The following is a 24,578-nucleotide window of genomic DNA, read 5'->3' as shown; positions in this document are numbered from 1 at the left end:
CAACCCCTTTTACGGCGGCCAGAGGGGGCCAAGATTGCTTTAGAATCGAAATAGGAAGTCGCCCCACCCTAAATTCCGCCAATTCCCACAATCAGGCTGCGCATTCAAGGGTGTGTTATTGGCCCCGCCCCTTCCCTGGATTTACACGCCCCCTTTAAAAGGATAACCAATCAACGTCGAACGGCGTTGCTACAGAAACTCTTATCACCTCCCCTTTTCCTCCCAGCAAGCTGTGCGATGCGCCGGGCCTTAGCCCCTTTGTGCCATCCGGGTCTCTCGTGCGAGAGAGTCAGTCTGTGGTGAGGCGTCGAGTCGGCCGGTACTGTTGAAAGCGGCGAGAGGAGGCGCCGCCCTAGCGGCCAGGACCCTAGACTATGGCGGTAGGTGCTCAATTTGAGTTTATAGTCAGGGTTATTTTTCTGCTCCTCTCCGAAGAAGAGGTGAACGGCTCCCGGAGCTGTTGTCCGCGTTTGTGTGGACAAAATGGCGGCGCGGCCTTCTTCTGCGCCCGCCATCATGGTTGCCTGCTGCAGGGAGGGGGAAATAAGGCGGTGTCGATGGGGGTGGGGAGCTTCTGGGAGTGTCATTTTTTTTTTTCTAGAACTTTCCTCTTCTTCCCAGCCCCGTGTTCCTTTGGGCCACGGAGTTGACTCCGGTTAAGTTTACTCGCTATGGTTGGTGATTTATATTGAGTTTCGTTAGGGTTTAGACATTTAACGATCGTGGTGGGAAAGGGCTGAGGAAGGAAAAAGAGACTACGGATCATCTCTGAAAAGTGTTGGGTAAAGGCGGTCCTTCTAAGGGATAGAATGTGAGAAGAGAGTAGTTTTGCAGCGATTTTTTTTTTGCCTGCACTCGATGATTCTAGTTGCATAACTTCGATTACTTTTCCGTCTGTGTAAACCTTAGTTTATTCCTTAGCAAGCAGCGAAGGAAGGTATTGATGGAAGGAAGTGAAAATTAGACTTAATTAGGAGAAGGTTTTGAAACTACGATTTCTGTTTGCTGCTGCTTTTTTGAAGCGGCTCCTGATGTAATCATTTTGAAGTCTGAGAAAACATGATCAAGCCCTACCATTGGTGGTGTTATTTTAAATTTAAGAGTTCCTCACTAACCCGTTTAATTTTAAATAAAACTATAGTTCTCGAATTATTTCCTCTGAAAAAGAAGCCTGCTTTGGGTATAAAATGCCCAGTCCTGATGCATCGCATTATGGTGTGATTACTTCATTTTAATTAACCCAGATAAAGAAAAATGGAAGCATTTTGCATTTCTTTCCGTTGACTAAAAAAGTTGTATATTCTTGTTTTCAGAAATAAATAGGACTATTAAACTTAAGTTGTAAAGATTAAAGACCTGTAGTTTACCCATCCTAATCATTGGGATATCTGGAATTAGGAATAGTTTTCTGTCCCTCTCCCCGCCCCTATACTGAATAGATTGGATTTAGAACCGATTTTTTTTTTTTGGACAATTGAATTTAGAATCGGTTTCAAACAGTTGGCAGGCTATTTGGTATCTCTGTAACTAATCGATTTAATGTTTTCCTTTGTTTAAATAGTGTTCCATCCTCTTGATACACTGTTAGTAGAGTGTGATACTGTTTTACTTGGGCTCAGATATTTTAAAAAACCAATTCAAACATCTTTTTATGCAGTGCCTCGTTCAATAAAAAGGCGTGATCCCCTGGAGAAGTGGCCTAGTATTAAATCCACTGTACCCTCTGTACTGGAAAAAGATTTGTATACTATGTCTTGAGCGTCGTTAGGGTTTTAAAGAAGATGTAAATTTTAAGAATCCGTGGTGTCCTAATAGAGCAGATGCTGGAGTGGAGGGCATTTTTGCAATTAGCATTTAAGATTTATGTATAAATCCCTACTAATTAAAGTCTTAGAAATTTTCAGGGAAGTTTTAATACTCAATTGATTTTACTTGGATACTTTTGTTATGCTACTATAGAATATCTTTGTGGAAATAAAAGTTTTGCCTGGGCTAAGTGCCCACCCATTATTAATACCTGTTTGGTGATACAGTGGTTTTTGCTGTTGTCCTGCAGTATATTTTATAAAAGAAAATGGCTGTAAGTGCCTTCCCTTAAGGCAGGAATATTTGACTTCCCTATTACCAGGCTTCTGTGATGTTAATAAGCATTTGACAGAAAAGTTATTTCCTGGGCTAGACACTTACATTTCCTTGAAAAGGTTTTTAACTAGAACTATAAAAGTGGATGACACGTGCTGGCGGTTCAGGAATGCTCTCTCTGTTGGGCAGGAAAGTGGCATGCGCTGAGGGAAGTCATAGCAGTGCTTAAAAGTTTTTGCTGTTGCTTTTATTTTGCTAAGTGTAACTTTACCAACACACAGCATGTCGTAGTCTGAAATAGTACTTAAGAATAGGGATAAGAACAGGAATAAAAGTGACCAGTGTAAGTTATGAAAATCAGCATCTTTATTTGTGTGATACAGTATCATGCATTAATAGTAGACAGCAAAGAGAGCAGTGTCTTAGTTCGAAGCAACTGATGTTGCTGGATCTCATCTGTAAAGTGAAAAACTTGAATGTGAATCGAAGGGATGAGAGCCTTCTGCACAAAAACTTAATGATTCTAGAAATCATCCAAGGAAACTAGAGAAGCATATGTGCTCAAATGAGCCTCCCCAGTAGTTAGTTGGTTTCTCCTGTTTCTTACTGGTTTTCTGGTAGCATTGTTAGAGGCTTAACACCTAATTTTTCTGTCATCCCAACTAAGCTTTAAATCCTTCCCTTTTATCACTTTATTCCTGGAGTCCCGGGTCTAGTTAGGTGCATTTTTGACCCTAATAAAATAGTTGTTGAAGTAATGCACCCTCTCACACTTTATTTGTTAAAATACTCCCTGTTGAGTTTACATGGTGTTTGTTTTCTGGACTAATCAGAAATTCATTGTTCCTCCTGCTAAACATGTATAGTAAGTCATTATTTATCCAATCCAGATTTCTTTCATAAAGGGCAAGGTAGTAAAAATTTTAGACTTTGTGGACCACATAGAGCACACAGTCTCCGTCACATTTGCTTGCTTGTTTTAACAGCCTTTTTAAAAATGTAAGAACCATTCTTAACTCACCGTTCAAACTCAGGCTGTAGTTTGCCTGCTCCTGTCCTAAGTAATCAACTCCCCAGACATGTTGACTATTTTCATATTCCCTCTCTGGTTAAATAGGTCATCATTGTCCACCTTCCACTTATCACTGTAACTGTTTACCCTGCCTTTTATCAAAATCTGACTCAGGAACATTCAGATTAGTTTCTCCTTAAAGCTTTTTTCCTAGGAGTCATTAAAAATTTGTGTGTGTGTGTGGTACTCTTGTTACATATAATTTGGACCATGTCTGCAGAGCCACAGAAATACTTCATTTTTAATGGAAAACTAATAACTGGTCTTCATTTCTTCACGTTTGATTTCTGTTCTGAGTGCTGTCATGATCAAGGCAGGTGAAATTGCCTTTTGTTAACTGGAGAACAAAGAACTGATACTTAGGTAATGGAACCTACTCTCTTAGGTATCGGTTTCTGGAAAAGTGTGTATGTTTGATTATTGTTTTAACTTTTAAAAACTTTATGTTGTGACTTTATAAAGTGCTTTAAAGCAGAAACAACTTAATGTTTCCATAGCCCAGAGCATATGTGAGGAGAGGCAGACCATATTTTGCTGCAGCACTGTGCCAAGGGGCTTTCATTAAAGAGGGTTAATGAAATTAATATTGGGTTCTCAGATAGGTAAGTTTATTTTCTGTTTATTCTTTTATAATATTCTAGAAACATTCTCTTTGCTTTTTAAGATTTTACAGTTTTGAGTCTAACCTCTAACAGCTCATTTTAAATGCCTTTTTAACGTATGCCGATTTAAGTACAAGTGTTGGTTAAGTCAGCTAAATAAATTTACAAATCTAAAGCAGACTATTTTCTCTGCTTAAATATTTATTGGGAACACTTGGGACCCTTATTTTCCCCTTCCCCTATTTTATATTAAACTGATAAAAGTTATGGTTTTAAAAAATTAAAAAAAATAGATCTGTGTAATTACACGTGTCTCTTTGGTATTGGGTTAGTCGTGAATTTATTCAGGCCTCCTTATCAGGTACAAAGCATATTTAGCTACTTGGAAGTCACCTGTTCTTATTTCTTGATTTTCTTTTTTTAATTTTGTAAAACAAGGATGACTGTCTTTCCTCCCCTCCCACTCTTTTAAGAAATTAGAAAAGTTTTAAATGCAATTAAGAATTTACAGCTATTTTTCTCTAAACTTTTAGGCTAGTGATACTGAACGAGATGGACTAGCCCCAGAAAAGACATCCCCAGATAGAGATAAGAAAAAAGAGCAGTCAGATGTATCTGTTTCTCCTAGAGCCTCAAAACATCATTATTCAAGATCACGATCAAGGTCAAGAGAAAGAAAACGAAAGTCAGGTATGAATTGCTGGAAATGGTAATTATCATTATAGGCATTTTAACAATCCATGTAGAACTGTGTATAAGACATAAATTTCATTTTCTGGTATAATTAATGTGTGTTCTTCCAATTGAGAAATGGTTAGTGAAAATATATTGGTAATTTTCTGTAGAATTTTCCAATTATAAGAAATACAAATGTCCTAATACAGGGTTTTTTTAAAAGGACAAAAACTAGACTGATGTGGTATAGAAAATGCTTGATGTATTGTCGATGAATCAATAATTAATGAAGTAGCGAGGTGAAAAGTAGAATAGAAACGAATTTAAAAGTTTCAAGACCTGGGCTCTAATTATTACCCTTTGCCCCCACAGATAATCATCAACAAAATGGTTCAAATGTAATTTTTATCTATAGTTGAAATTGCACAGTATTATCATAGCCAGTTTTGAAAGGAAATTTTTCTGAAATGTAACATCCTTTTGACTACTTACAACACACCAAATACAATTTAGCCTATTTGTTTTCTCTTGCATTCTTTGTTTCTCTTGTTTTTAAGTGCAACCTCTAATAAGACCTTTCTGCTGTGTACTAGGAAACAAGGAGGGCTGGTTAGAATGTTTTGTAAAATATTGGGAATCTTTGACCACCTAAAGACAGTGTTTGTCATTGTCATAGAACAGGGACTTGGGGAACTTTTTTTGCTCTCTTACTTGATTATATTTGGGTTTGCTCAGATTGCTTGATTTGTTTCAGATATGTACAGTATTAACAGTAGAATGATCCTGCCCTTGCCATTAAAAAATAGGCTTTGGCGGATGATTAGTAAACAGATTTAGTTAGCTGAATGGACAGAGATTGTTGTTTATATGAGTTGGAATTTGTGTTTGAGATATTTCTGTATCTTATGGTGAATTTTTGTGTGTTTACAGATAATGAAGGAAGAAAACACAGGAGCCGGAGCAGAAGCAAAGAGGTAATTAACACTTTGTAGTGAATAGGCACTTTAAAATACTTGTAAAGTATCTGGTAGAAATGTTTGTGTGAATATATGATATTGTCAAGGTAAGTACCAAAACTTGAAATTTTAAAGGTTTAATTGGGTTATAAAATAAGCATGATTTGGATTCATCATTTTTCAAGAAGATAGTTGTTTATATGAAAAGTTCATTCAGAAACTATTAATTATATTATGTTGTGAAAATATTCACAATAAAAATTTCATATGAAGAATATGATTGGTTTTTTAGGCCTGTCACACAGAGCTTCCATTAATTTGAGGTCCCGAGTCTCCTTATGCCTGATGACTGCTCAGGATTTTTAGATAGCAATCATCTTTAAGTAGCACTACTCTAGATATCAATGGGCTACTTTTTCTTTATGGAAGACAACAAGAGTCGTTTTCATTAGTAAACTAGTTCGATTCCCTAATAGTATTGAATTGAAATAAAAGCGTCAGTGAGGGACAGCTGGAAAGGTAGTGATGACAGCAAAACTTGAGGATAAAGACAGCAGCTATATGGCAGAGGAGTTAACTTGCCCGCCTGAGAAGACAAGAAATGAGCCAACAAAGGAAGAGCAGAAGTAACAGCCAAGAAGGGAGGAGGAGTCTCATGGGGGCTGGGCAAGGGACTCCTAAAACAAATGTGGGCAGGGACTTCACCTCTTTCCCTAATGGAAGCTCTGTTAAATTTTTAATTTAGGAGAGTTTTTGTGAAAATGACTATTTTGTTTAGCTCACATGATAACATTTCTATAATAAATCATACTCAGCGTGCTAATGCGCGAAGAGACTGAACTGAAGACGCTGCAGACTCAGATAGCAAAATAATAAGCCTACTTCATGATAAGGTAACTATTAGTCATTCAAACTCCTATTTCCCTTAAGTATATTTTAAATCAGTTAAGGGTTTTAATGGTTTTTTTTTTAATAATGTTATGTTTGGAAAATGGTTTGAAGTAAACTCTAAAACTTGCAAGTTTAACCATTTAAAGCTTTTCCAGTTTGCCACTATATGGCAAAATCAAGGAAATACTCTTATAAGCTCACTATAGAGAACTGGCAGTGAAACTAAGATTTAGCTGTGTCTCCAGGTCTCTTATTTTTCTGCAGAATAATAAATTGATCCTTTTCAGATATATCACCATGCATGTTTGCTAATGTTTGACCAAAGTTTTTGTTTTTTTTTTTTTTAAGAAAAGTTAATCTTGAGTGGAAGGAAACATGGTTTAATGCTATGGTCTGTTTTAGAAAATATGAGATAAGTGTCCTACTGTGGTGGAAAACGGTGGCCTGGGCATCAGAAGAACATGGGGTCTGGGTTCAACTCTCCTAATATGAAGCTTTGTGACTTTAAATCTTAACTTAGTCATATGTGAAGTAAGGAGAATTAGAGGATCTGAGTTTCCTTCCAGCTTTAAAATTGTGATTCTGAAATGTCCAAGATTTTAAGCTTTAGCTGTGAAATAGATTTGACAAATCTTAATGTGGGGAAATCTAATGTTTAGTACTTTCTAATTCAGTATGAGTGTAGGATGGAGACTTGATCATACAACTAATTTTAGCTCAGTCTCTGAATGCATATATTGTGAAAGCAAAAGCCTTGGGTTTTATAATCCTTCAGAATAATGGGGGAAGTATGTATTCGTAATATAGGGATTAATTATGTTATACCTAGTTTGATTTCATAAAAATTAAAACAGATATGGTTGCCATTTTCTACCCTAGGTACAGGAAATGTTAATAGAACTCCAAGCCTGTTGGGATATTACAAGATGAAAAGTGATTGCTTCACAGTTTAGACATTGGGAGAAAAATCAAGAAAGAGCCATGTTTTTGAGAGGATGTGGCATTATAACTATTAAAAAGGACACTTCAGCCCTACGTAAAGTAAATTAAAGTTGCAGAAAATACTAATGCTTAGGTTGATTTTATTTAGCTACCTAATTGGAAATGCATTTTCTGGTGCATTTCTTTGTGTCCTTCATTTTCATCATTGTTAACTTTTAAACTTAAATACTATATACTATGCATTTAGAAGTTGATGTATATACATGGTCTGCTTCTCTAAAAGGTTTGTTGGGAAAGTGAAAAAATGTTGATACGTGGGTATTTCCCTTATTTTAGATAAAAGAAACGTCAGGGATTCTTCTTTTCCTGAAATAATGGTTTTTCAGTATTATTTCATCATTGAAAGTCACTTTCATTGTGATATTGAAAATATTTTGGGGTAGAAACTGCATTTTGGGAGTTTATAAAGAAAAAGTACAATTAGTATATATATCTGCAACATTTGGGTGATGTGAAACTAGATCTGTTTTTAATTTGCCACACACTCCTAAGGTTACTAATGTTGCATCACAACATTTTTGCTATTGATACCCATACTAACTCTCTTTGTTGCACTATTTTCCTGAAAGAACCAACTTCTTCTTAAAACAGGCAAGAAGACATGAATCCAAAGATAAATCCTCTAAGAAACACAAGTCTGAGGAACATAATGACAAAGAACATTCTTCTGATAAAGGAAGAGAGCGGCTAAATTCATCTGAAAATGGCGAGGACAGACACAAACGCAAAGAAAGAAAGTCATCAAGAGGCAGAAGTCATTCAAGATCTAGGTCTCGTGAAAGGTAAGTTTTTTCTAAGTTTCTGCCTTTTAGAGAGCTTTTAAATTACATAAAGTTTCACATTTCACATTCCACATTCACATAACTAAGCAACACCTTAAAAAAAATCTTAGAAAATTGGTATTTTTGGTTAACTTGATCCATTCTTTGTTTTCCTTTTTCAGTTTTATTAGAAATTATTTGACTGCACATATACATTATATTGCATGTAAATACATATATATAATATACTGCACTTTTTTTTAGTTTATATATATGTACAGATTGTTTCTAAGAACAGATTAGAGCTTTAACTTTTTAACTTGATCCATTCTTTTGCCAATTAATGTCCACTAATACCTGGTCTTATGGTCTTTGCTTCCTGATAAAGGCAAAAATGATATCCAAGAGTGGAGAACAAGGGGTGGGTATAATTAGCATATTCATAATTAACATTAACAACTATATTTCTTGATTTGTCCTACAAAATGAAAAAAAATCATTGCTGAACTGTTAATACAGTTTGCCAGTATAACAGTCCTTTTTACATTGCTGATGGAGGACTTGTTTGCTGCTAAACTCTTAAGTTTTCTTAGGTATAGATTAAAAGAATTTTGAGAAACTGGATCATGTTTTGAATTTTTGTGGCATTTTTGTTTTAAGAAGCCATTGTTTAACATCATATACTTGGAGACCTCTGTGGGGAGTATATGTGTAATATCAGATTTGGTCAAAAAACTTTAAGAAGTGAATAACTTGCTTGTTATTCTTAAACTTAAGAAATAGTTTGGTAAGGCAATAGACTTTAAACTGTTAAACAGAATCTTAAATTGGGACATGTTATTACTTTAACTTTACTGTCTTCCATCAAACAAGAACAAAGGTCTATCTTTGGTTATACCTCCTTCCATTAAAAACCTCAGTTATCCTTTCTGTACACAACACAGAATAGTTTATTGCCTGTCTTGAATGCATACACTTTAAGTAATTAATTCATAATGTCCGTAATTGAAGACACAACTCTTAAAAGTAACTAGAAATTTGTGCACTTTAATTTCAGGCGTCATCGTAGTAGGAGCAGAGAGCGGAAGAAGTCTCGATCCAGGAGTAGGGAGCGCAAGAAGTCAAGATCCAGAAGCAGAGACAGGAAGAAATCACGATCCAGAAGCAGGGAGAGAAAACGTCGGATCCGATCTCGTTCCCGCTCAAGATCAAGACACAGGCATAGGAGTAGAAGCAGGAGTAGGACGAGAAGTAGAAGTCGGTAGGTATTCCTCATCTTGAGTAAAATCAAATAGGCGCCTCCCAGGGTCTGTCGGGTAAGGCTTAGAGAGCCAGTATCATAGTTATTAAATGGTACAGCCATGACTGGGTCCCAAATGTGTCTGAATGTGAAGTCATACATGCTTAGCCCAGCATACTGCTTATACTATCTCAGCTATTCAAAAAGATGAGCTTAATAATTCCAACTTGTCTTGATTGGAAGGGGGCTTTGATTTGTTTAGACAGGAACTATAATAAAAAACACTTAATTACGGATATTCAGAGAATATGTTTATTCTCTAGTCATATAAGACAGTTACTAATAGTACATTATAGTCACAGATACTGGTATTGAAGTAGTGGGAAAGCTTTTTTGTTAATTTATTGCTCCTTAAATCAGTTGTCTAATTTGAATTTTACCAGTTAGAGGATGTGTATAGTTCAGTGATAGAGCATTCACAAGGTCCTGGGTTCAATTCCCAGTACCTCTATTTAAAAAAAAAAAAAAGAAAGAAAGTAATGAACTTTGCCAGTTAGATTTAGTCACTCTAAGGTAGATGATAATTTCACCATTAATTACCTTTTTTTTTTAATAGCCATTTGGGCAGTTCAGGTCATGGAGATTCTAATATTGACCACTGATACTTTTTATTCTGATCGATGTCTGTTTTTTATTTTTGTAATTCTTTTGGTGGTTTATATTTTGTGTTTACAACATTGGGTGTAATGGTAAAAGGTGGGAAACAACCTATATGTCCATCTGAAACAGATGATTAAGTGGGTTTATAGAAAACTAACCTTATATGCAGGGAACTTGGGATGCCTATGGAAGATGTACGACAGAAGAGAAAGGGCTCAAAATAAATTTCCTGTACGGTTTGATTTTTATTGAACCATGTAAATATAATTGGTTTTGATTCAACAAAGTAATTATTACTGGGTAATACTGAGACATGTAAAATATGATTTATTAAAGAGATAGAAAGAAGAGAATTGAAAAACCAAGAAGATTCAGCAGAAGTTTAAGCCGAACTCCTAGTCCACCTCCCTTCAGAGGCAGAAACACAGCGATGGATGCACAAGAAGCTTTAGCTCGAAGGTGTGTGTATTTTTTATTTGATGCATTGTTTTTTTCCTTCTCACCTTGAAGTACTCAATTGTGTGGATATAACAAATACTTTCAGTCAGAGGAGAATTCACATAATTAAATCTAGCCGTGACTGTGTGGCACCTTTGTGATATACAACTAAGTGGTTTGTTGATTTTCATCTTAAAGATTTACTTATTTGCACAACCAGATGGATTTCTGTGTCTGCAGCAAGCAGTTCCTCTTTTTCCTTCATGATTAACTGATTCATTTTTCTCAAATCTGGACTCTTAAATATTTTTAGTTTGCATTTGAAATTTAAAATCTTGGATTTAAAAACTCTTAAGCTTGCCTTTAAAACTATTTTGTCTATTTTTTGTTTTTCCTTTTTAAGAAAACAAAGTCTGAAATAATGAAAATGGCAAATAGTAAGCCTATTTATTTGATCTTGTAAATTTTACTGCTGACAGCATAGGAAAATCATTGTATTTTTAAATTTTCTAGTGTTTCAAAGGTGGGTGATTGTGGGACTACACACAGCAAGGCTATCTAGTTGAAATCTATCTGCAAAACCATTGAAAAGATTGCCTCCTAGAGAAAGGCAAGAAGTAAGGTAAAATCCAGGCGCTGGTTTGCAGGTTTTCCCATGTTCTGAAAACTAAAATCTTTTGATTTTAATTTTTTTCTTTATGAAATTGAGTTTGTATTTTTTTTTTCATTACAAAAATACAGTTATCACAATGTAACCTGATGGGCTGCTGCCCTACGAACCCAGCCTGGCAGAAACTCCAGCTGAACAGCAGCAGCAGCAAAGGTGTGAGCTCATCCCTTCGTTCCATTCACCTTAGTGAATGGTGGTGTTTCCAAACCTGCAATGACCATTTAAAATATGCAACCTATAGTAGTCAATCATTTTCTTTCTGAAACTCAAATCACCAGAGTTAGGAATAATTTTTATAGTAGCTGAACTGATTTAAAAGAATGGCCCATTAACTCTGATCATGGATTTTTTAAAGTCCTAAAATTTGTGCTTAATTTGCTGTAGGTTAATTGTGTTTTAATTTTTGGATTTTATTAAAGTTGAATCTATCACTAACATCTAAAACTTTTTTTACTTAAAAGTCTACGTAGTGATTTTTCAGATGACAACTTTACATGAAATGCTCTAATTTCAGAATACCAGATTATTTCTTGGCTACATTGAAATTTGAAGGGTGGTATTTCTGTTAGTAAACTACAGTATGTAAACCATTTTTTGTTTTTTGTTTTTTTTATGAGGACTATTTTAAAACTGCTTTGGAGATACTTTTAATATCAGTGGATTTACATTTTAAAGTTAATCCTAATCAGAAACTTTTTTCCAAGGACAAATTCAGGTCTGTACTGTATGTCTGTCTTCAATACATATTGAAGGGAACAAAATTTTAGATTGTTACATTTTATGTAATTTCAGCAATTGATAAAGCAAATGCCAATTTACAACCATTGTGTTTATACCCATAGCACCCCCTCAAAAAAAAAAAACCCACACATTTTCCCCAAGCCTTGCTGCCCCTTTATACCATATTAAAGGAGGGAAAGGGTGGTGTAATTTAGGATTGGTAAATCAAGGAATCTTTGGAAGAAAAGGGTTTTCTCTCTCCGGAACTCATTTGGAAGATAGCATTACTTTGCTGTATAGCAAGTAGGTACTGACTTGACAGTGCATTTAGTTTAGTATGTGTATTCATTAGTGAATTTAGTGTGAACCGGAATTTGTTTTTGTTTTGTTTTAAGATAAGTTTGTGTTTCACGTTTCAAAAGCTGCTAGTAAATTTCTTCACCTCCTGAAAGTAATTTTCTAATTCTGAGTCTTTCCCATATTATTAGATTATGCAGAATGGCAATTCAGGTTTGCTTGCCCTTTTTAAAATTCTCTATTTCTGACTACTTACTTTTTATTAATTTAGAGACTTAATAAAATCTCTATAAATATAAAAATCATTGTCTCCATGTTTTGGTTGGCCTTATTCTCTATCAGCCTCCCCTAAGAAGCATTTAGGTAGTTCTGTAAATATTGTATATAGTCTAAGATTTTCTCAGCTCTCAACATATTTTCTGAGTATGTCTGTTGGCAAGATTTAATTTGATCCTTAACTCCTGTAACCAGCACAGTTATTTTTATTTCTTAACCATTTTAACCATTCTCTATGGGAACTGTATAAACTATTAACAGTTGTTGGCTATTCAGTGAATTTAAAAATGTTTAAAACCAGTATTGAGGTATTATTTGACTGATACCATCTTGAGAATGATTACTTTTTTCCCCACACACAGATACCAATTTGGAGAAGATGTTAAACTTATTTAAAAATTCCATATAAAATGTCTTCTGCTTATATGAGTATACATATAGAGGTAAATATTGGCTTTATATTGTTTTTAATTTATTTAAATTATTTTTGACAGGTTGGAAAGGGCAAAGAAATTACAAGAACAGCGAGAAAAGGAAATGGTTGAAAAACAAAAACAACAAGAAATGGCTGCAGGTAATTTTTAAAATTTATTTTGGAAGTTTGGCGTTTTGTAAAAAGTTCAGAAAAGGAACAGGAAGAAAATCACCTATGATCACTACTGCCCATCAGTGTGCTATAAACATCTTTTTTAAATTACTGTTGAATTGGGAACATGTTAATTTTAGTGTTACTTTCCTACTTCATAAAAATCTTCATGCATATATGTTTCTGATTTCATCAATGTAGATAATTTTGAGAAGTGAACAGTGACTATTCTTGTTCATGTAGCACGTTAACCATCACTGTACATGTCTTATAGTTATGGTTTTAGAAATGCAGTTTGTTAAAGGATAATAAACTTAAGTAGAATATGTATTATATCTTAACTGTTTAAGCAGTCAGGTTTTTTTTAGACATGACACAAACACCGCCTGAGGATGATTTAAAGGTGATTAGAGAGCTTGTATGAAACGTAATCTGGAAGGTATTTTTTGTTGTTTTTCACATTCCTAGTAAATAGTGGTACTTTTAAAAATAACAAAATTTTGTAATCTTCCATTTGGTTTTTATACATAATTATAACAATTTTTATGATTGGATTCCCATTAGGATAGTAATGTCAGATTTTTTAAAGGTTATATTCTGCACTGACAAAAAATGTAATTAGAACAGTCCTTGTTTACAGAAGATTGACTCAGTTCCTAACTCAACCACTTAAAATGAAAGTACCAGGCATGGCACTTAACTTTTATAGGACTTGGGCCTAGTATCTGTTAAATGTACATAATACCCACTTAATAGTTTTAAATGTTTTGTATAAGTTTCAAATGAGATGTTGTGAAATCATTTTGTAAGCTATAAAGAACTGTACAAATAAAAGTTTTTAGTGTATCTATAAGGGATCATATACAGAGATATTTGTTGATGAATACATTGAATAAATGTTTGCTAAAATGTTACTGCATTGTAAGCTAACATTCAGTCATTTCTATATATTTGATGAAAATATCCTACTTTTTTGCAGATTAGTAGCTATTTTATATTAACACTGTATTACTGAAAATCAGGAGGTTTGTTTTAGTTAAAATCCATACTTGTCTCTTTAGCAGCTGCAGCAACCGGAGGTTCCGTCCTCAATGTTGCTGCCCTGTTGGCTTCAGGAACGCAAGTAACTCCTCAGATAGCTATGGCAGCTCAGATGGCAGCCCTCCAGGCCAAAGCTTTGGCAGAGACCGGAATAGCTGTACCTAGCTATTACAACCCAGCAGCTGTGAATCCAATGAAATTTGCTGAACAAGAGAAGAAAAGGAAAATGCTTTGGCAAGGCAAGAAAGAAGGAGTAAGTTCTTTTATTCCCTCTCCTCTTTTCTCATTTATTCCTAATTAGCAGTTGCTTAGGAAAACAAATCTGGATTAGAAGAGATTAGTTTGGGTTTATCTTCTAAGGACCTGACAAGAATAATTTAATTTGCAATAGTTATTTAATACTTGGGGGGGGAATGCATGGTCTAAGTCAGGATTTCAAAGGAAACTCGTATTTCCATACATTTATTAAAGGGGAAGGGTTTGTTCCTTAGCTTTGATATTTTTTTCTTGAGAGGTTTTATGAAGTATTAGTAATTCTTTGTGTCATTATTCTATAGTAGAAATCTTAAAGTAATTATAAACTCCATTGATGCCATAAGTGCTATTATTTCTTTTACTTAGACTATATTATGGAGAGATTTAATATGCTAATAAAAGATATTTAAATTGTACATATCCTAAAAATTCAGTGTTTCTTAACAGGACAAATCTCAGTCTGCTGAAATATGGGAGAAATTGAATTTTGGAAACAAGGACCAAAATGTCAAATTTAGGAAATTAATGGGTATTAAGGTGAGTTATACACTTCATATTAAATTTCATATTAACATATTTTTAGAGTAACATTGGTTCTCAACTCAAATGTTATTTTAGTGGTATGTCACCTCTGGGTACTTTCTAATGCTTTTTTGTTTTACGTTCTCATTGATTTCACAGAAATAACACAACCCAGTGTTTATTGTCACTAGTCGACAGTTCAAATTGTTCAACATAAATTAACACATTTGTTGATTATTACTGTTTATGCCCTAGGTGAATCTTGTTTGCGATCATAAGCTTCTCTTAGTAAATAAAAATGAAATTGTAAAAACGAAATTAATGAATTTGCTTTAAAAAAATGATAATCACTGCCCATTTAAGGTTAACTACATTCAATGAGGGTAGGACCTTCTTAACTTGCAATGTTTCAAGGAAGCTTTTTTGTTTTTTTAAAGAAGATCTAGAAAGTTGATCTTATGCTGAATGCAATGTAAATATACAGATAAGGTATTAGGTTTTATACAACAATCTGGAAAGGTCCACAAATGTTCAGTTCATTTTTCATTGAAGGGAAATTTGCCTTAAACTGAGCTGCCCAGACCTGGCTATTTTCAAACATGTCAGAGGGCTTTTGTTAGCCTTCCCTGCATTATTCTTACCTCAGCTGCCTATGTGACTCTCTTAATCCTGGGTCCTGCCCAAATGGTCACCTTTTTTAGTCTTTCTCGCCTACATTTTTGAAAATAGGAAGCACTCTATCCCCATTTCTTACTTTACTTTTCTCCGAGTCATTTATTCACACCACACACTGTCAGGCATGTTCTATGTGTTCTTTTTCATGCCCACTGAAATGAAGTTGATCTTTGTCACATCCTACTCTGTCCCAGGATCTAGAAAGAATATTGCCTTGCATTCCATAGGAGCTGAATGACTAAATGGAAGGCAAGTAAGGTCAAATATGTACCCCTAAAGTGGGATCTACCAGTACTTTTAAGTGAGAGAAGTACTTCTTATTTCGATGTAAATTCATTTTAATATATTTTATATCTGTTATTTAGAGTGAAGATGAAGCTGGATGTAGCTCTGTTGATGAAGAAAGTTACAAGACACTGAAACAGCAAGAAGAAGTATTTAGAAATCTAGATGCTCAATATGAGATGGCAAGATCACAAACCCACACACAGAGAGGAATGGGATTGGGTTTCACATCATCAATGCGAGGAATGGACGCAGTTTGAAGATCACACTTAATATCTGGGACTTTATAGACTTCTGGTTCTGATGTCAGGTCCTTGTTCACCAAACAGCTAGCATTCTAGCTTGCATGGGTGTTGCATTGACTTTAATTTATTGAAAAATACAATTTTTTTGTAAATATCAGATCAGTGATACTGGTGTTAGTGTTGTAATCAGGTTATACCCACTTCCATTAAACTTGACAGTACTATAGAAGGACAATATTTTTTAGTTCATGAATTCTACTTTTCAAATATATAAAAGCTGCAGGTGGGGTAAAATCTCATACATGGATTTTTCGTGTCCACTGTCTTGTGTACTTTTGTACTTAACCTTGTACAGTTATTTTCATCTCTTGAAACATGAAAGAAATGCTATGTAGATGTTCTTTAGAAGATCTGGCCATTTGGTACATAATCCAGCACAAATAAGCTGGGTGGTGATGATAATAAAAATGGTTTTCTCAAAACTGGTGTTAATTTAAGTTACCTGGAATTCTTATTTGAATTTGTTTTATGGTATCTGTAGCACTTTGCAATTGCTAATTAGAAGACTGGTTAGGATTTTTTTTTTTAAGAAAAATTAACTGCTATAGGCAATACCATGGTGAGCAGAAATGTAAAAGGAAGTTGGGAGGAGTGAACAAACTAAAGTAATACTGTTTTCCTACTGTAATAAGGGACAGAATTGGTGTACAGTATTTGTTAAATATTCCATATGTTATTCAGGAAATAGATTAATACATTAAAGGGATGTAAGCACTTTTATTTTAATAAAGTGCCTTATAACATGCTCTTTGTATGCCCTTTGCTCATTATCCCCTTTGAAGTCTTCTCTAGCATAAAGTATGGATACGAAAGACACATGTTAACTGCTTCCTGTTTTTCTGCAGTGTCTTAATGAGCTGGCCATACATTATGAATAATATGGTTCATCCTGCATTCATCTAGAATTTCAAGAATTTTTGTAGGCAAGTTTAAACAGATTAAACTAATTTTGACTCATTTAGTATAATATCCAAAATAATTGAATAGGTAATCAGTATTTTTAGTTGAGATTTTATGTTCTTATTTTCATGCTTATTTTTGAAATCCAGGGGGTATATTATATTTTAACATCCCAGTTGGAACTAGCCACTTTTAAAGTTACCAGTAGCCACATCTAGCCAGGGGCAACCATCCTGGACAGTGCAGACTTAGGGGAAGGCATATAGGTAATTGTCAGGTGCATAATTAAAGAAGCAATTACTGGAGTCGAGGCAGGGGCTAGTTAACTGCTTGACTCAAATTTGGAAATGTGTTCATTGGGAAAATAAACACTCCATATTTTTCATGAGCATAAACTTTGTTACCAATTTCCTAGCTGTTACTGTTACTTCCAGTTTGAAAGCCTGTTACTCCGAGATGGATGTATCGGGCTTCACTCTTGATTGCCACAGGAACGTAAGTTGCTGTCCAGGAGATATTTTAAAGACATAGTGGCTAGGCAGGCAGTAAGACAAGAAAACCACACTATTTGAGTCAAGGTATGATGGTACTCTGAGAATAATTGACTTTGAGGGTAAAATAAGCAAATTCAAAGATGAGGTTTCCAATTTGGATAATGAGGTGTTTTGATTAAAATTAGAGAAATACCATTGAAGAAGTAGGTTTAAAAAAAGCTTGGAAGGAGATAGAAGCAGACCTCTCCTAGTTCTCCCATTGGCTGTTCATCAGTTTCTGTAGTTGTCTCAGCCTCAATCTTGGCCCTCTAGGACCCAGTCCTAGACTTCTTCCCACTTTTCATTACTCTATCATAGTTGTATCTACTTTCCATAAAAACTTGAACCAGCCAAATGCTAACCTTAAGTTCAGACCTCTTTTTTGGAGCCTTACCCAAGTATTTAGCTGCTGCCATGGGCCTAAAATTTTACCTCCAATGTACCAGTGCTTCAGAATTTTCTTCCACTAGTCCAGTTACTTCTCTGTAAGGATGAGGTTGCCTGGAGGTATCACATAAACAAAATGAAACAAACTCTGCTCCAAAACGTGGTCAGCATCCACTGTCTTCTATCTCAATCATTTATTCAACCAGTTTAAGTCAGAAGCCTGGCAAATAATTCATAAGCCTTTTGTCTCATTCCACACCAACAACCCTTCAGTTATCTGTTGCTTTAATTGTATCTTAAATACCCTCTATTAAATATTAACTCCCCACCACTTGCCACGACCCTAATCCGAGATAACATTTTATTTCATTACAAAAATCTACTAGTCTCAGAATTTTACTTTTGTTCCATCGCCAATCCTTTTACTACTATGCAATAAGAACCATTCCATCAAGATGAAATTTTGTGGGTCACAGACACACCACCTATTTAAGATGTTGAAATGACTTACCAATTTTTTGAGGTGGAGAAGGATCCCTAATGTGGTCTGTGAGTACTGGCCTAATGTTCCAGCCTCATGTTGCTCCACTCTGCTTTTTCGTTATACATTGCATTTCTTCAGCCATTTCTTCATTCCCTCACAATCTCACCACCAACTTTGCTTCTCATATTTCAGTTAAAACCTCAATTCTTCAGTTCACTGACTCCCACAGAAATGTCAAGTTTCTTACATATCCATAACTTACTGTTTTTATTTCATATATATATTTAATATTTTCAATACCCATCAACATCCACTTCGATCCAAGAGTGGGAGAATTAATTTTTTTCTTTCTTTTGCTAGACTAGCCTCCACGAAAACGGGAACTTCTCTATTTTGCTCACTCTTGCATCCTCAGGTCCTACAACAGTGCCTGGTACATTGAACGTGGTAAATAAATGTTACTGAATGAATGAGTGAGTGAACAGGAGAAACCACCAAAAGCCGCAACAGACAAATCTGAAAGAATCTAATGATCAAGCTAGTTTTTCATAAGAAAAGTGAAACAAGCCGAATAAACTGAACTAGCTCTTCCAAGATCACAACAGAGTGTGGCAAAACTGGAGTTCCTTACTGTCTTCTTCCTGTTTGGCACAAACACCAAGAACCTGTAATAAGCCATGCATCGTGCTCTGACTTTTCAGCCTCAGACCCCTGAACAGGGACCAACCATACTGTAACACATTCTGATCTAGTTGGATTTTCTTCGCGTTTAAAAAAAGGGCCGTTCCAGTATGCAATGCAAACAATGAGTTAACAGTCGCTTAGAAACCACATGTCCCAGCATGCCACGCTCCCGAGCAATCTCGGAAGTGCTATGAGAGACGCCGTTGCATTCTGGGAGTTGTAGTCCCACAGCCCTGGCCTGCCCCTTGTGCCGCTACGGCGGCCTACGTTTTGAGGAAACCCTACTGGGTAGCTTAGCGCAGCCGGAGCCCTAGGGAGCGGAGGCGCCCTACAACCTTCGCCCCCGGCCGGATGGCCAGCTCCGCCTCTTCTCGTATCTTTCCCACATCCCAAAATGGCGGCGGAGGTGGATTTTGGCGACCTAGAGCTGTTTGAGGCGTTTGACCACCCAGAGGAGTCGATTCCGAAGCCCGTTCACACCCACTTCAAGGACGACGACGGCGACGAGGAGGACGAGAATGGGGTCGGAGACGCGGAGCTGCGGGAGCGGCTCCGGCAGTGCGAGGAAACCATCGAGCGGCTCCGCGCCGAGAATATCCTTCCCGCTCGCTGGGCCGTCACCCGGGCGTGTGGTGGGTGGCGCGGGCGGGAGTTCCGCGAGGGGCAGAATTCAGGCTGAGAATCCAGAGTTCGGGCTGCGTAAGCTGCCCCCGAGGCCTCGGAGCCGACCTCTCCCGTTCTGGGAGCCGTACCCTAGACTAGATTCTCTCCTTCCGCGCCCCCAGTCTGGGGCCGGTTTTTAGGGTTATTCCGGACCGCTGCAGCTGTTCACGTTGTAGACTGTTCGCCCCTTCTCTTCCCCTCCTTGGAGTCATTATCCGATTTCATTTTTTGCAGCCAAGCTGAAGTTGATACAGTCATATTATAGTCGTATATTAGGAGATACCGGATAGTTAGACCTTCGCGCAAACCTGTCTTTATGGTGGGGCAAATGTTACTGGTCCTAGGATGTAGAGTTGGGGGCCTTAAGGATTCGAGGCAAGCAAAGAGAAATTGTTCGTTGCTTGATTAACACTGGAGAATCATTTTAAAGTTCTTGCACTTTGAAATAGCTTCCGTGGTAAAGGTGTGTTGCAAAGCTTCAGGTAAAAGGCGCCGAGTAAGTTTCCGTTTGGCTTTAGTTTACAGCCTTTCTAGCAAGATGTGTTCGTATGTTTTTTACATTCTTAGAGGTTTTTGTTTTTACTATACATACAGATGATTTGTTTCAGATAGTTTTCCTAGTGTAAAGACTCCTGAAAGCAGTTGGTAAATTATCGTTTAAGGTTTTCTAAGCCCTTTTCCTTTTTCATTTTATTACGGAAAATTTAAAAACACAGAAAACTTACTTTACAGTGAATATTCATAGATTCCATCCTAGATTCTTCAGTCGTTAACAGCTTGTTACACTGCGCTTATTTTATGCAATATCATGATGATTTTGACTTGGAAAATTTTCTTGAGTGGCTGAATAACGTTTTTGGTTCAGCCTGTTAGTCCCCTTTGAACTGCACGACCCTGCCTTAGAAATTTTGATGTTGGAAGGAATGAAAACAATATTTTAGTTTTAAGTCCCTGAAATAGAACAGGAGATCGGTTAAGTGTGTCATCCTCAAAATGTTTGTGAAGCTTTTAATGTTTATAACTTTGACACCAAAAGTGAGTTAATAGATGAATTTTATGATCTTCATATTTCTATTTAATGAGGACTTATACTCCTTAACAAGTGATAACATGAAGAACTTAAAAGAAAATTGAACATTCTGACTCGACCAAGGTATGAGATTTTTGAAATTACACCAGAGCCATCCTTTATTTTCTACAATGATACTAATTCTTAATCACAGTTTTTTTTTCTAAAAAGAATGTTTAGGATTTTTGTTATCTATTTGTTAAGTGTACTCTGAAGAAGTCAGCGTAATGATGCTTTATTTTTAATTTGTAGGGGTAAAATTTGAATTCTCATAACTGCATTGAACTTTGAAACTGACTGAGTGAAAATATTTGCGAAACACAATCTGGAAATTTTTGATTTAGTGGACAGAACAGGAAGGTTATCAACCCAGCTGTACCTATTCAAAAACTTCTGGAAAGTTAGAATTAAGATTACAGTATTAATCTAGCTGAAGATTTATTTACACAATTAAAGTGTGTTCATAAATAGAAATAATGCAAGAGATAGCATCTTAGAAGAAGAGAAAGTAGTTGCTTTTGAAAAAAGTACAGTGAGTAAATTTGCATTCGGTCATCTGATTCATCTGATTTCAACAGAAGATTAAATGTTGATATCTCTTAATATACATTTATGTAATAGGTCACTGAATCTAAAATATTTGTTAAAATACAAATTACATGGAATGGTATTTTAAAGCTTTCAGAATTTGGGGGTGTCATGATGCAGTTTCATGTGGACTTTTTTGTCCCTGGTACCAGCTGGGCTAACTGGCTACTTTAGTGACTGAAAGTTTGAAATTTTAGAATTTAGATGTATTTTAGAATATGTCTAAAGAATATCTTCCCTATGCCATACCTTCCTTCCTCTATGTGAGCACACTTTGTGGATCTAAACTCATTTTTGGTTAATAGTACATATATTTAATGTACTATTAAATGTACAAAAATCGTAACTGTATATAAATCATATATATATATACACAAAGATACTTTATTTAGACAAGCACATGCTTTGTAATAGAGTTGATAACTTAAACATTAAATATTTATTTAATGGGGTTATAGTCACCTGAGTTCAAATGATTATAGCATCATAGACTCTGCCAATTTATAAGAAGCAAGCATGAAAAGGCAATATATATATGTATTAGAATTAGTGCCCTCAGTGTTGTCAGACTGGCAAGCATTCTACGGAAAACCAAGGAAGAAAAACATAATTTAGATAAAATTTATACTGCAGGTCTCTTGATTTAACCCTTATGTTTGAAACTTTCATGGTCAGAAGTGTCTTTTCTTTTTATCCAATAAACATTGTGAGGTTTTTTTTTCTTTTTTTACTTTATATTATGAAATTTTTCAAACATACAGAAAGTGGAAAGAATAGTGCACTTAGTACCCATATTTTCATCACTTAGATTTAGCAGTTAATACTTTGCCATCTTTCCTTCTAATCCCATATACATATTTTACCCCAAATATTTCAGCTTTTTTTTTTTTTTTTTAAAAAGACATGCAGTACCACACCACCATTATCACACCTAGTGACCGGCATGATTTCTTTAGTAATCTTCCCAGCCGTATTCACATTTCCCCAGCTGAATGTCTTTATTGCTAATTGCTCAACCTGGACGCCAGTCAAGGGCCATGCAATTGTATGTAGTTTTTAAAAACATGATGTATTTTTTAAAATACTTGTGCGAATTGAAACAAGTCTCTGAGCGTCTTCATATTTTAACTTTATTTTTCTGCTTGATGTGAGCAATTCCATATACAGGCTGATTTATTTCCCATGCTGGACAGGTAGAGGGATTTGAGGCAGGTGTGGCGGAGTCAGAGGTACAGCTGCTCCCGATCACCGGAGGGCTGTGGAGCCTGTTTCTGGGCTGCATTCTAGGTCTGGTTTTTGCAGTTATTTGAAAGTCAAATCCGGTAACAGTATATACTTCTACATCTTGACTTTAAAATCTTAGATTTGAGATATTTAGTGTGGTGGGCTCTGCCTTCCAAAGAGAGTCTACCCGTTTATTTAGAGTTGCGTCAATTTCCCATATATTTCCAACCCAAACTCACTCTGATTCTTTGAGAAATATATTTTTATAACCTGCTGATTTATCCATTTCCTCCCTCTGCTCAATTTGTAAAGAAACAGCCATTAGGTAAAGAAACTTTTTGATTGAAAACTGAAAGAGTAACTGTAGTTTTTATTTTTTGTGAAATACTTTTTTAAAATTTGTAATGTAAAGGATACCTCTGTAAAACCGTTGAAGTAGGTAAAATTGGTGAAAACTGGAGTTCTTGGTGGTTCTTGATCTTATTTGTAAAATATTATATGATCTTTGGTACTTAAGAATTATAAAGTTTCTGTGTTTATATGTACATATGCAAGTTGTACTTTGATGTCTTCTAAGAATATGTTTTAACTTCTGTTTTAGTGGAATATTGGTGAACAATACTAAGTTAGATGGACCTTTATTACAGATTCTATTTATGAACAATATTATTTCAAAGTAAGTAACTTCCCCTTTCCTAAATATTATGAGCTGATGTATTTATGATACAATGTGTTCTATAAAGATACTGTTTTCATATGTACTTACACCACCTTTATTCTTTTACTTAAAATTTATGGAATCACGATTAAGAGCAAGGACATTAGAGTTAAATAAACCTGAATTGAATCTGGACTCCTCTACTTTGTACATGTATGAACCTGAACGGGTCACTGACCTTCTCTGCACATCAATTTCCTCGGTAGAAAACAGGATACTAATAGTAACTGCCTCTCAGGAGCTAAATGAGCACCTATAAGAGCCTAATAAATTCCTCTAATAAAAATAACCACTACACCATAACTAATGTTAGCCATTTCACTACCAAAATCAGGTAACTGAGTTTTCCTTGTTGGCTATCTTCAAAGCTTACCCACATGATTTTTTTTTTTTAAATAGCAAAACTAGACCTTTGTAAGCCTTCCAGTATGCTTGGGTCCAGGATGACTCAATGCATTCCTGCAGTGCTTGCTAGAATCTTCTGAAATGGTTTGAGACCTTGACCTGTCCCTTCCTGGGAACATGGTCACAGACATTTCAGACAGTTGCTTGCCCCCTCCCGCATCACTTAATTATGTTATCTTCTGTGCTAGGCAAAGTAAAGAAAGTAAAGGAACCACACAAAGAGTGTTACCTGTGTGGCAAGTCCACTGCTTCCTGCGTCTCAGCAGAGGGGGACCTGCGCCTCTGTGGGGCGGGCAGCCGGGTGGTCGGTGCAGCAGCACGGTGCTGGCCGGGCTGGCTCTGGCACTGCTGTCACCGTCACAGTCGGCCTCTAACTCAAGCTCCTGGCAGTCTTCTGCACCATTCGCTTGGGGGTTTGCCTGCAGAAATCTTAGAACGTCAGAGCTTTAAAGGGTCCTGACGGATCATCAAGTCTGTGAAGAGGAAGTTGGCTCTTGGCCCCTCCTGAGCTGAGCGCTAAAGAATATTTGATGAACTTGGTTCTTGACCTCAGTAGTTTTTCTTGCATTTTGCTTTATCTTTTTTCCAAGTTGAATATTTATATAGATGTTTCCTCATATGTGCAGAGAGAGTCTCTGGGAGGAGGGTGTGGAAGAACTGAATGCGCTGATTGTGTTGCAGAAATAGGTGGCTAGGAGACAGGGTAGGAAGGGAGCTTTTCGTTATGTAACTAACTCTTTTACTTCTTTTCAATTTTGAACCATTTACATGTACTATGTATCCAAAAATTAGGTATGTAAAATTCATAAATAAAATCCATTTAGTCTTTGGTTAAATGTTTACCAGTTGTTACATGCTAGGCTCTGTTTTCAGTTATCATAATCATTTTGTTAACTTGGCAACATTGTGTAT

At 35.9% G+C, this 24,578-nt stretch overlaps 2 protein-coding genes, 1 long non-coding RNA gene and 1 other non-coding gene across 10 annotated transcripts in view; 3 read left to right on the top strand and 1 right to left on the bottom strand.

Annotated features, from left to right (window-relative positions):
• The first annotated feature begins 222 nt into the window (after window positions 1-222).
• RSRC2 (arginine and serine rich coiled-coil 2) lies at window positions 223-16,756 on the top strand. 5 transcript variants are annotated; one of them, XM_015243799.3, is made up of 11 exons: window positions 247-380; window positions 4,290-4,446; window positions 5,362-5,405; window positions 6,203-6,280; window positions 7,850-8,062; window positions 9,099-9,302; window positions 10,278-10,400; window positions 12,837-12,916; window positions 13,993-14,222; window positions 14,672-14,761; window positions 15,787-16,756. In XM_015243799.3, exons 4-11 carry the CDS (start codon window positions 6,273-6,275, stop codon window positions 15,964-15,966), a joined length of 1,128 nt encoding a protein of 375 aa, XP_015099285.1. In that variant the 5' UTR covers window positions 247-380; window positions 4,290-4,446; window positions 5,362-5,405; window positions 6,203-6,272; the 3' UTR covers window positions 15,967-16,756. The 5 variants fall into 5 exon arrangements, with proteins under 5 accessions (XP_006209560.1, XP_006209559.1, XP_015099285.1 ...); XM_015243798.3 differs by having other exon boundaries at window positions 248-380; window positions 4,385-4,446; window positions 13,990-14,222; XM_006209498.3 differs by lacking the exon at window positions 6,203-6,280 and having other exon boundaries at window positions 223-380; window positions 7,872-8,062.
• On the bottom strand, window positions 9,069-19,261 carry LOC140690977 (uncharacterized). 2 transcript variants are annotated; one of them, XR_012066395.1, is made up of 3 exons: window positions 18,343-19,261; window positions 17,877-17,945; window positions 9,069-9,363 (listed from the first exon to the last, which is right to left on the bottom strand). It is a non-coding gene; the product is annotated as an uncharacterized lncRNA (long non-coding RNA). The 2 variants fall into 2 exon arrangements; XR_012066396.1 differs by lacking the exon at window positions 17,877-17,945.
• The window catches only part of ZCCHC8 (zinc finger CCHC-type containing 8), a 20,851-nt gene continuing 15,500 nt past the window's right edge, over window positions 19,228-24,578 (top strand). The window contains exons 1-3 of one of the 2 annotated variants that reach the window (XM_072953377.1): window positions 19,228-19,594; window positions 20,775-20,815; window positions 23,145-23,219. In XM_072953377.1, coding sequence (XP_072809478.1) covers window positions 19,394-19,594; window positions 20,775-20,815; window positions 23,145-23,219 — 317 coding nt within the window. In that variant the 5' untranslated portion in view covers window positions 19,228-19,393. Of the gene's footprint in view, window positions 19,595-19,702; window positions 20,159-20,745; window positions 20,816-23,144; window positions 23,220-24,578 lie in introns of those variants that run through there. The other variant, XM_072953378.1, reaches the window with a different exon arrangement.
• On the top strand, window positions 23,674-23,808 carry LOC140691034 (small nucleolar RNA SNORA9). The gene has a single exon (XR_012066491.1). It is a non-coding gene; the product is annotated as a small nucleolar RNA SNORA9 (small nucleolar RNA).

This window comes from Vicugna pacos, chromosome 32, assembly GCF_048564905.1.
Source record: "Vicugna pacos chromosome 32, VicPac4, whole genome shotgun sequence".
NCBI classification, from domain to species: domain Eukaryota; kingdom Metazoa; phylum Chordata; class Mammalia; order Artiodactyla; family Camelidae; genus Vicugna; species Vicugna pacos.
The sequence above is the reverse complement of the archived record's forward strand: the minus strand, read 5'-3'. Positions and strand labels throughout refer to the sequence as shown.